Source organism: Apis cerana, linkage group LG5 (assembly GCF_029169275.1).
Source record: "Apis cerana isolate GH-2021 linkage group LG5, AcerK_1.0, whole genome shotgun sequence".
Taxonomy (NCBI): Eukaryota; Metazoa; Arthropoda; class Insecta; order Hymenoptera; family Apidae; genus Apis; species Apis cerana.
Window position 1 is genome coordinate 11600631 of NC_083856.1, and position 12864 is coordinate 11613494.

General features: G+C 19.3%; 2 protein-coding genes across 9 annotated transcripts; one reads left to right on the forward strand and one right to left on the reverse strand.

Annotated features, from left to right (window-relative positions):
- Positions 1 to 727: 727 nt before the first annotated feature.
- LOC107997906 (protein SPT2 homolog) lies at positions 728 to 6712 on the reverse strand. Its single transcript, XM_017056847.3, has 7 exons — positions 6322 to 6712; positions 6092 to 6238; positions 5874 to 6003; positions 2503 to 2660; positions 1322 to 2285; positions 994 to 1215; positions 728 to 911 (listed from the first exon to the last, which is right to left on the reverse strand). The coding sequence occupies exons 1-7, from the start codon at positions 6373 to 6375 to the stop codon at positions 826 to 828; spliced, it is 1761 nt and encodes a 586-aa protein (XP_016912336.1). The 5' UTR covers positions 6376 to 6712; the 3' UTR covers positions 728 to 825.
- On the forward strand, positions 6678 to 12467 carry LOC107997780 (fatty-acid amide hydrolase 2-A-like). Of its 8 annotated transcripts, none has more exons than XM_062075321.1 (11): positions 6706 to 6835; positions 6982 to 7023; positions 7917 to 8028; positions 8287 to 8495; positions 9047 to 9273; positions 9412 to 9741; positions 10325 to 10617; positions 10872 to 10967; positions 11230 to 11388; positions 11839 to 12021; positions 12136 to 12467. In XM_062075321.1, the coding sequence occupies exons 3-11, from the start codon at positions 7978 to 7980 to the stop codon at positions 12223 to 12225; spliced, it is 1638 nt and encodes a 545-aa protein (XP_061931305.1). In that variant the 5' UTR covers positions 6706 to 6835; positions 6982 to 7023; positions 7917 to 7977; the 3' UTR covers positions 12226 to 12467. The 8 variants fall into 8 exon arrangements, with proteins under 8 accessions (XP_061931301.1, XP_061931300.1, XP_061931305.1 ...); XM_062075314.1 differs by having other exon boundaries at positions 6738 to 6835; positions 6982 to 7073; XM_062075317.1 differs by lacking the exon at positions 6982 to 7023 and having other exon boundaries at positions 6678 to 6743.
- Positions 12468 to 12864: the final 397 nt, after the last annotated feature.

The following is a 12864-nucleotide window of genomic DNA, read 5'->3' on the forward strand; positions in this document are numbered from 1 at the left end:
AATAGTAAGATAAATAAATTTGGAAAAAAATATTATTATGAATTTAATAATACTATTTGATAAAAATAAAAAAAACTGAATTTAAAATTATTTAATTGAAAAGTTGCGTAATTTCATCATTATTGTTAAATTTTGATAAAAAATTTTTTTAAAATATTTTCCTTATGATGCTATTCCTTTATTTTTTTTTCATTCCATTTAAATAAAATTTTAATAAAACTCCTAATAGATTTGAATTTGAATAAAATAACATTTTGACATTTTTCTTTTATTCGTGATATTTCATATGAAGTGTATCTAAATTCCATCCTTTTTCATTGCATGATTTTTTCCCACGCATTCAAATCTATATCCACGAAATATTATCTTTCTCGAATTGAACTTTCTTTCTGTATAACATCATGTTTTTTTTGTATTATATTATTTTATTTTGCTAGCAAATTATCTTATTTTTAGTTTTTATTTTCTTTTCTCATCTTCCTTTTTTTGTATATATTATATTCTTTACACTTTTTATTATTATTAATGTTAATATTAATATAGTATATTAATTTATATTATATAATATATATAATATTAATATTTATATTTTTTACATATTAATAATCATAAAAATTGGAGTATTGCTATTACATTTTTTTTATATAAAAAAATGTAAAAAGTTTAATTTGAATATGATAAATAAATAATTTTTTATGATTAAAAAATAAAATAATATTACAAGCCATTAAAAAACAAGAAAATTTTAATAGTTCAAAATTTGTATAAGCATATAATAGTTTATTAAATAGAATATAATAAAAATTTATAAACAATTATTTATAATCACTTTTTAAATTTTTTTTTTAAAAAGGCTTTTCGTTTTTTCTCCAAAGCTTCCATACGCATGTCTTCTAAATCTTCCATAATGCCTCAAAAAAAATAATTTTAATTTATTATTTTCATAAATAACATAATAAAAAAACTATAAAATATTATAAAAAGACCTTTTACCTATTTTGGTAGATACATATTCTTCTTTGAGCTGTTGTGCAAAACTGCTTTCCATTGCTGCATCATCATCATTGTCTACATATTTATATTTATTTTTATCATAACCGAATATTTCACTTATATATTTACTATAATCTTCATTTCCTTCTTCTACTTCATCATCAATAAAATCTTCAAGTTCAGAATCATATTCCTCTTCATCCTCATCATCTATTATGCGACCTGCATATTTAAATATAAAAACATATATAAAATTTTGATTACGAAAATATTTATTCATTTATATTATTTTTTCCAATTTAATAAATAAAAGCAAACTTTTTCTTACGTTTATTATTAATGAATGACTTTTTCTGTTCCCTTAAATGAGGCACATGTTTAGATTTAATTGATTTAAGATCTGATGGTGGAAATTGTTTTATTTTATCGTTCATTGTTTGTGATATACGACATTTTGTTACATTAGATTTTAGAGATTCTTTTTGTGCATTTTTTAATAATTCTTGTTTGTCTAAAATTTTCATTTTTGGTACTGACTTGTCACATTTTGCATTTTTTATATCCTCAATGTGTGTTTTGCTTATTTTTAATTTTTTCTTTTCTTCTTCAATAGTTTGTCGCATTTCTTCTAATTTTTTTCTTTCTATTTCTAATTTTTTCCTTTCTTCTAAAAGTATATCTCTTTCAGATACTTTTGATATGTTGCACTTATTTATGCTGAGTTTGTTAAGATTAATTTTGTCAATGGGTTTTTTATTAGTTGAAGATTGCAATCCCGTTATTTTCGAAGGAATTTTGTTCAAACTTGCAGGTACTGTATTTATCTTCTCAGACACATTTGAGACTTTATTACTACAATTAGTATTGTTACGATTATCTTGTATTTTATTCGATTTAGATGCAACAATATTTGTTTCTTTATTATTTACATTACCGAGTTTATTTCTTTGTTCTTTTCGTTCTCGCCATTCTTTTTCTTTTGCATATTCTTTCATTTGTTTTTTTGTCATTAGTCTTTCTGGTTCATCATTTTTTGGCTTAACATCAATAATAATTGGTTCATGTTGTTTCTTCTCAGCAATTTTCAATAGTTCTGTAAAATCAATTGGTGGTGGTACAGGTTTTTTTTTAGATTTTGGTTTTTCATCTTTTTCTTTTTTATCATCTTTAGCATCTTTCTCAATTTTTTCTTGTAATTCTGTTTCCGTTTCTTTTACAAGAAGCTTTCTTTTTCGACGATGTCCTAAAGATTCTTCTTCTTCTTGCTGTTTTAAAGCTTGTTTCACTCTGTCCTTAAATCATAATTAAATAATTTAAGTGAATAATAATTATTAATATATTTAAATAGAAATTATATTGACATATATTAAAAATGTTATAAATATAATAAATATAACTAAAACATTTTGTTCTTGTTTTAGTGAAAAAACAATTTTTAACAATTTAAAATGCTACAATCTTCTTATATTATAATAATAATATATTAAAATAAATATATTTTCCTTTTACCTTTGTAGATGCTATATCTTTTATTGTCTTCTTTCGGCAGTCATTAAAAATTGGTTTTTGCGAAGATGTATTATTATATTTACTCATTAACTGATTATAAAAAGCAGATGCTTCCTGTGAAACATATCCATAATCATCTTCATCAGGTTGTGATGGACCTAAAAACAAATGAAAATATTCTAAATATTCGATATTCAATATTAATTAAAATGTGTTTCTGCATGTATTATTCATCTATTCATATTTCATGCATACTTTATTTATTTTATCTTTCAATTTTTATTATATTACTTATTAATTTTTAATATATTCAGCATAATAATAAAAAAATATAATCAATATATATATAGTTGATATACACTAATAAACATTAACAAAATATAATTTTTTAATAATTTATTTAGTCATATATATCATATTTTTTTCAATAAGAAATTACAATAATATCAAAAAATAAAAGCAGTCTTTTAGAATAGTAAATAGTTTATTTTAAAATAGTAAAATAGTATAAAATGTAAAAAATATATATCATGATATGATATATATATGTACATATGCAATAATTCTACATATTTGATTTAATTGACTTCTGAAAAATTGACCTTTATATTGCAAAATCATATGTTATTACAATATAATGGAATAAATTTTCAATTTTACATTTTTAATGCTAAATTAAGTTTTATTAAATTATATAGAATTATCTGTATATATATATATATATATAAATCATAATATATACTTTTTGAATTATATATATATATATATATATATATATATATATATATATATATATATATTATATTATATTATATTATATCATATTATGAAATTATAGTATATTATATGAAATTAAAATAAATTAAATTTATTGTTGCTAATTTGGCGCATTAATTTATATAATCATAAATTTTTTTAAATTTAGATTCAAGACAAACAATCAGAAGAAACAGAAATGTATGCACAATTTTTTTTGAGTTGTAATGATCCAGTATAATTTTATAACAAGTATAATAAAAATAAAAGAAGTTTCATTATAATTATTTTGAGATTTACAAAACATTTAAGAAATGCAAAGTTATTTTTTTATCCTTGATCCTAAATGTTTTAAAAATTATGTATCTTTTTTTCAATCAATATATTGGTATAAACAAAATGAAGTGATTATATTTTAGCTTAAATTTTATTCTTTTTTGAAAATTTAATGTGATTTATGAGATAGAAGTTATTATTTGACAGATAAAATAATATTATAATAATCATATATTATAATATTATAATAATAATATAATTATAAATAATAAAAACAATACAAAACTTCTAAAAAGAATAAAATTTAATAGCAGAATATAAAAAAATATAATACAAATAAATGATAAAAACTAAATTGTGAAAAATAATTTAATAATATATGAAAAAATTTAATTAATGATAAGAAAACAATTTACATTATAATAAGTTTGACTTAACAAAAGTCAATTTTAAAGTGAAAATTATTTCAATTGGTTATAAAATCCTATATGACAAAATTATATATATGTTATATATATATATTATAAAATGTCCCGAATTAAGATTGTAAAAAATATATCTCTCTTTTAATTGTCCTATATTTATTCATTTAAAAAGATTTGCAATGCTCCAAGAGATACTTTTATTAATTTTTAATTTTCAATAATTAAAAAACGAATTTAAACGCAATTTTATTATTCTTCATTTTCACCTTATTTTGATTTGTGGAAAATTTATTAAATTTCTTATTTATTTCATCCCATTAACTTCGACACTTTATACTTGAATTTTAAAGAAGATATAAACTTGAAACTATTTCATTTCAGATATATCATCTGTTGTATTTACGAACTTTTTAAATTAATTAACTTGATATAGTTATATTAAATATTAAAAATTAAATAAAAACACAATTAAAGCAAAGAAAAGAAAATTAAAGTAGGACAGAGTGAGCAATCACTATAAATAAAAAAAACTAATTTGGGATAAAGAAGAAGCAGATCAGAAAAAAATGACTATAAATATAAATATGAGAAATTCATATAAATCATATAGAAAAAAAAACTAGATATGATAATGATAAAGAAAATAGTAAAAAATATAAAGAAAATAAATAAATCATATAATAGTGAATATCAGACACACAAAAAAAGAGACCAATGCATAAGCCAATAAATACAGGAAGACCCAGACCAAAAAGGGAAAAAAAATGCGTACTTATTATTATTACATACAATAAATGATTTATCAATGTGGATACAATTTCATATTTATTTCCTCTTTAAACAACAAAGTATACTTGTTAGAGCATCAAAGTTAATAGTAGCTTAGCATCTGAACATTTATTGTTATTATGTATCACTTTATGCATTCAAAACTTGATCAATAATAATAAAAATCAATTTAGAGTTTGGCCCCTAAACTACTCAAGACTTATATTTACTCTGACCTGAATTGTTTGGTATCCTTGGCCATGTAAATCCACAAAATCTCACTGCCCTGTTGGACGGTGGAAAAGTAAGAAGGCATTGCGTTGATTGTATATATTCATATTCAATTACCTGTGGGCAAAAATACTGCCCATTATGGATATATAGACTGATACTTCTAAATACTCATTAATATGTAGATCATTGATCATACACAGAATTATAATAATTTATTTTGCAGAACCCACATGATAACCTAATACATTCATCTTCATTGCATTTATACATCAAATTTATGAGATATAAATATGTTCACGTTATTTAATATATAACAATAAATAGTAAAAAGTATATTTAAAATAAATTTCTTATATATTTTCTTATATATTATATTTTATAATAATAAATTATTGATAATCATAATGCAACATTATTTATATAATAAATATATTCATATTATAAATTTCATATTATATTATTCATATAATAAATATATTCATATTCAATAAAAATAATATAATTTAAATTAAAATATATATAAATCCTAATTCTTTATTTTTTTATTATTTATGAAATCCTCATTATCATAATATTTAAATTAATAGTAATAATATTACATTAAAAACAAAATATGATAATGCTAAATGATAAATAATTATAATAAAAATTAATATTTTTGAAATTTGATAAATCAATATATAGTCTCATATTTCTTTAAAATTTTATAAGAATTTAAAAAAATATAAATAAATTTAAATAAAAAAATATAAACAAATATAAATAATGAATCTTTTGAAAATCATTAATATTTTCAAAAATAAATTTTTTTATAAGATTAATATATTTATTTTATTTAATTTCAGTTTAAAAAAAAATATTTAATTCTTAATAAAAAAAACATTTTTATGCTTATATAATAATATTTCATACCTGCTATTGTAACAGCTGTGTTCTCATTATCAATTGCATCTGCCAGTACAGATTTATTTGCAGCTTTACATACTTTTAAATGTTTATTTATTCGACTTTGGGCTTTATGATCACGTAATGCTAATAAATTCTAAATAATAAAACAATAATAATATTATAAATTTATACAATAAATAAATATATATTATAAATATATAACTTAAATAAAAGTTTGATACCTCTCTTTTTTTTTTTTCCTCTAATGCTTTCTGTCTTTCTTCTTCTTCCTTACGAGCTAAAAATTTTTTTATATTTTCGGAAAGTGATTTGCTTTGTTTAGTTGGTTTTTTAGGTGGAGAGAATTTTGTTTGGTAACAAGCAATGGGCTATAAAAAAAAACAAAATATAATTTTATTAAAAATAAATGATTTTATAAATAAAGAAACATTTAAAAAAAATATACAATAACCTGCTTGTTATTTTCATTTTTTTGTGCTACACTCAGCAAAGTACCAAAATCCATTTTAATAGTAAAAACAAAGAATATAATAAATTATAGATATCTTTCATGACATATTTATCATATTAAGTTCACATTTTAACATTTCATCATAATTATTTAAACATTATTATGTGCGAATTCGTTCTATAAATTATCAATTAAGTTGGACGACAAAATTTACAACTGATCATATAAATACTTTCGAACGATTACTAGAAACAAAGGTCTTCGAAATAAGAATGAACTAAATGTTTGCAAGATATTGTCACAAACAAATTAAAAGATAGATCTACCACCGTATGAAATTTTATATTTCATGTTCTGAACAGAGTTACCAGAAATCGAGATACAGTACGCAGCGACGTCAAAGAATAATAGAATAAGAAAATGTTTGCATAGAACGATACTTCATCAGATTTTCATTTATTAGATTACTATTATACTACCGAGCAATGCATCACGTCATATGTCAGAATATTTTGTGAGATCGTTATTTTTCTCGTTTCTTATAAAGATAAAAATATAATATATCTATATAAGATATATAATATTTATATCTTATTAAATAGTGAAACACAGTTTGAAAGAAAAAAATAATAAAAGTGTATTTAATTCGTTTATTATCAGATAAAGAAAGTAAATAATAAAGTAAAAGAAGAATAAAAATAGGTTAAAAATTGTGGAATTAATTCCATCTTCAATATAGCAAATGAATATAAGTAAGGAAAGCAAATAGTAAAAAAAAGATAAATATATTAAAAATTGACAGCATCATCTCAAGTGTCAAAAATATCTTTCTAAAAACACTTAAAAGAGATGATCCCTTTTATTATTTGATTTATTTGATTTTATCTTGATTTTGGAGAGATATTTTTAGATATCTTTGGCAAAAATGGTATTGATGATTAGTTCTTATTTTACTATTTTTATTCTATTTGCTTTCACATTAGTTTCATTTGCGGCACTTCATACATGGCGCTAATTTTCATATTTTTATTCTATCTTTTTTTCTTATTTTCTCATCATTCATTCTCTTTGTTTATTTATTCTCCAAAATTTTTACTCAATAATTTTGTTTATATGTGATTACAGTTTAATTTAACCGCTTTAAGACAATATATATGTATCATATATGTACAATAAATTAAATTAAAATCAATCAAATGATATCTTAATTGCATAGCCGGCAGATTATGACATTTATATTAAAAATATAGTTTAAATCTAAAATTATTACAAACTTAGTTCAAATTTAATGAACTTTTGATTTTATTTCTGTGTTTACAAAAAAAAATGATTATCGATTCATTAAGTGTATCAAATCAATATCGATATTATAATATTCTTTTTTATTTTATTATTTTTATAAATTATTAATTTCTTAACATTTTTATTCTCAATTTCTTTTTCTAAAATTTTTTTAATTTTTTTCAAGTTCATCTGATCGTTCATTTTTTAAATTGTTATTTTGCATATATTGTAACAAAAGATTTAAAAACTCTTTAAAATCAATGATAAAGCAGTTTTTTGAAAACTTTATCACTTTTTTTATATGTATATAGTGCTGAATTTTTTTAAATCTGTGTCTGAAATATATTGCATATATATTATATCGTTAATTGTATGAATTTTATCAATATGTGTACTTTAGTAGAAAGAAATTCAAAAACGCAGGTATATATAAATATATATTAAACTATTAAAATAATAATTTGTATTGAATATTTATTTTTATTTTCAATTTTAATAATTAAAAATGTTTTAATTTTTTATTTACAGTATATAAATATAGTATATAATAGAGTATATAAATATTTGAAAATTATGTGTAATAATCTTTCCTTTTAAATTATAATAGTTATTTTTAATTACTATTATTATGATAAATGAAATTAACTAATTAATTAATTAAATAATTTTTATATGTTTTAGGAAAGTGGCATATGTCAAATAATATTTGAAATGTCGACCAGAATTTTAAAACATTTTTTAAAATGTTCGTTTATCCAATTTCATGTAATATTTGATATATTGATAGATTTAATTTTTGGATTATATTATAAAAATGATATACAAAAAGTTCCTCCAATCAAGAATAACTTAATACTATTGAGTGCATCAGAATTAGCTGAAAAAATCAGGTATATAATAAATTTCACTTTTGATATTATATTTATATGTAATATCAATTTTTTAATATTATTTATTCAATATAAAAATTAATTGAAAATTAATTGTATGAAATATAAATTACAAGATATACAATTTCTGATTAAAATATTCAAAATATTTTTTTATTATGAAAATGAAAATATGCAATTTATTAAAATTTTTGAATATTTTACTTTGATTATGTAACGATCATTTGATTATTTATTTGATAATCATAAATGTACTTAAAAAGATATAAGTGTTTATGTACTTATTAAAAATTTCATTTTTTTTAATTTTATAATTAAATATATCAATTTAACAAATTAATTGAATTAAAAAAATCAATTTAAATGAACACTAGATGACTTATTAATTAAATAAATTAGTTCAAAGTTGTTATATATATTTAATTAAAAAAACTAATAATTATATTTAAAAGAACTTTGTTGTAAATCTAATATAGATATTAAAGCTAATTAAATTTAAAATTTTTTAAATTTAATATAAAATTAAATTTATTATATAAATGATTTTATAGAACAAAAAAAATATCATCATTAGAAGTTGTAACAGCATTTATAGAAAGAGCAAAAGAAGTAAATGAAATAATAAATGCAGTTGTTGAAGATAGATATTCTGATGCTTTAGAAGAAGCTAAAGAAATAGATAAACTTTTACAAACATTAGAAAATACTGATTTAATAAAAGAAAAAAAACCATTTTTGGGTGTTCCTTTTACAACAAAAGAAAGCAATGAAGCAAAAGGTAATTTAAATACGTTGGTAGTTATATATATTATGAAAAAAGCCTAAAAATTTGAAAAGAATTTTTAATTATATTTTTTATTAGGTTCTAAATGATTTATTTAATATTGAACATTGTATTTATTTTTTAATTATTTAGGCATGCTTCATACAATGGGTTTAATAAGTAGACGTAATTTTCGTTCTCAAGAAGATGCAACAGCAATACATCTTATAAAAGATGTTGGTGGAATTTTAATAGCAAAAACAAATATTCCTGAACTAAATTTGTGGACTGAATCAAGAAACAATTTATATGGACAAACATGTAATCCATATGATACCACTAGAAATGTTGGTGGAAGTAGTGGTGGAGAAGCAGCAATTACTGCTGCTTGTGGAACTGCATTTTCTGTTGCCAGTGATATTGGTGGTTCTATTAGAATGCCAGCTTTCTTCAATGGAGTATTTGGATTTAAACCAACTGCAGGTTTTTATATTTTATTAACTTACAAATTTCAAATGAGATATTTTCAAAATTATGATATAATCAGAAAAAAAATGATTTAAAAGTAAAATATAAAATAATATAGAAATACTAAATGAGTTAGAAAATTGCATAAAATACAATTTTTTTATATAGAAGTTCTGTTTTTGAGAAAATTGAATTTGAAAATTGATTGAGTACAAACTTTTGAAGATAAAATTTAGTTCATTTAATCTTAATGTAATTAAGTTTTAATTGTTTATGTTTAATTATTTCTAGTTATGTTTAATAATTTTATAATGCAGCATTTTAAAACATTTCAAAGATTGAAAATTCTATTTGTAATAAACAAAATATTATTCAAATTCTCATAATTCTTTAAAATTTTGAGATTTTTTAAATCTTGATATTATTGAGAATTTCGATATTTTGCAAAGTCACAAGATACTCTCTGAAATTCAATCTATGCAACATTCCTGCTTTCTTGAATATCTCTGATAATAATTTTATATAAATTAATAATATATAATTAATTATTATTAATTTAAATTATTAAAAGTAATTTAAATAATTTAATTAATTTTAGGTTTAACACCATTAAAAGGTATTGGACTTCGACAAGAAGATTATCCTAATTCAATGGCAGAAGTAGGTCCAATATGTAAGAAAGCAGAAGATTTAATACCTATTTTAAAAGTTTTAATTCAAGATAAAATATCATTACTTAATCTTAATGCAGAAGTAGATATAACACAACTTAATATTTTTTACCAAGAAAATTCAGGTGATATAAGAGCAAGTAAAATAAATTATGAAATGAGAACAGCTCTATTAAAAGTTGTACAACATTTTAAAGAAGTTAATGGATCTATAACAAAAGTAAGTTTATTATATATTATAAAAGTTGTATTATTTCATTATAACAGTACTAGTGATAATGATGATAATATATAATATAATCATATTCATGTAACATTTTAATTATAATTTCATTTATTTTTATATATATATAAATTTATAGTATTTTGAACTTGATTCTAAATATATATACTTCATATTTATTATATCATATTTCATATATTATATATTGTTTTTTGTTTTTAAACAATTTTAATGATATATTTGCATTACAGATAAAAATACCTGGTTCTGAATATAGTTATCGATTGTGGAGATTTTGGATGACCCAGGAAAATATGGATTTCAAATTAAATATAACAAATAGAAAGGTATAAATTTATATAATTTTATAAAAATATTATATATTATAAATATTATATTACATATATATATAGTGAAAAGATGAATAGTTAATCAAAAGATTATTAGTTTGCTTGCTATTGAAATATTTTTTTTCTCGCGATTAAAAAAATATCATATAACATGAATTTTTATTATTAATTGCAAATATATCTAAAATCATATAATGTAGTTATATATAATAACAAAAAAAATAAATAGAACATATTAAGATTGAATTCTTTTTTTTAGTATCGTACGAGTGCTTTTACAGAAATTTCAAAATTGTTAACTGGAAAATGTGAATTAACATTCGCTGCAATTCTGAAATTAATTGATGAAGATTTATTTCCTGCAGAAGATCCTAAATGGGCAATGAATGTTACTACAAATATGAAAAACTATTTGATGGTAAGATTTTACTTAATATAATTTTTTTATATAAATTAATAATATAATTATAAATATAATTATAAATATAATTTAATATAAATTAAATTATATAATTATAAATTATAAATTTTTCTTAAAATATTTATCACTTGAGATTTATTCATAGAATTATTTTTTCGTTAAATATAAGAATAATCATTTCAATAAATATCTAATATATTAAATTAGATATATTGAATATATTATACAATTTATTAGTAATATATATAATTATTTATATTATTTGCATTTTCTTTGATGTTTATAAAATTTTACAAGATTTCTTAAAATCTTAAATAAATCATAATTGATATAAAGATATATAAAGATAATAAATTAATTTTAATCTTAATTTTTAAGTTATAAAAGTTTGATATTAATTATTGATTTATAAAATTATAAAGTTTGATAGTGCTCTTTTATTTTCAGAATAAATTGGAACATAATGGAGTACTGTTTTATCCATCTTCACCTTATTCAGCTGGATACCATTATACAGCTTTTTTAAGACCATATAATTTTGGTTATTGGTGTCTTTTCAATGTTTTGAAATTTCCAGTTTGTCAAGTGCCTCTTGGTATTGATAAAAATGGATTGCCTATTGGAGTGCAGGTGAAATTATTATTGAATAATTTGAATTTGAAAAAAAGATAATTTTATATGTTTGATAGTAAATTTTGGATGCTTGATAATTTAAAAGGTAATCTTATAATTTTTTTATTTTAGGTCATAGCAGCTCCCTATAATGATCATCTGTGTTTGGCTGTAGCACGAGAATTGGAGAAAGTATTTGGTGGTTGGGTCCCACCATCTTAATTTGTTATAAAATCGATGTTAATTTAATTTAATAATTTATAATAATAATTATTATCAGATGTTATATATAATATTATTAATGTAAGATTTTTTATTATATTGTTTTATATATTGTTATTATGATATATTATTATATTTGTTAACATATAAATAGAATAATAATAAGTTAATAGTACATTTTTATTTTATAATTTTATATAAATATAAATATATAAGATATAATAAATATTATTCAACATTCATATTGAACATAATATCAATAAAATATTTAATAATTATAGATATAAATTAATGTTATTATTAAATGTATACATAGATATAATATATTAAAAATTAATAATACATACATTAAAAAACATATGAAATGCATTCAATGCATAGCAAAATATTTAATTATTTAATACAATACCAATTGTAATTTTTATTATTATATGATTGCTATTATATGAAATAATATGTAATAATAATAATAATAATAATATATATATATAAATTATTAAAAATGATAAATTAATTTATTTTTAAATATTTTGATAGAAGTTATGAAAATAGACATGGATTTCAATAAAACATTTTATTTCATATAAGAAGAAATTATTTATTTATGTTGTAATAACAATATATTTTTTAATATCACAT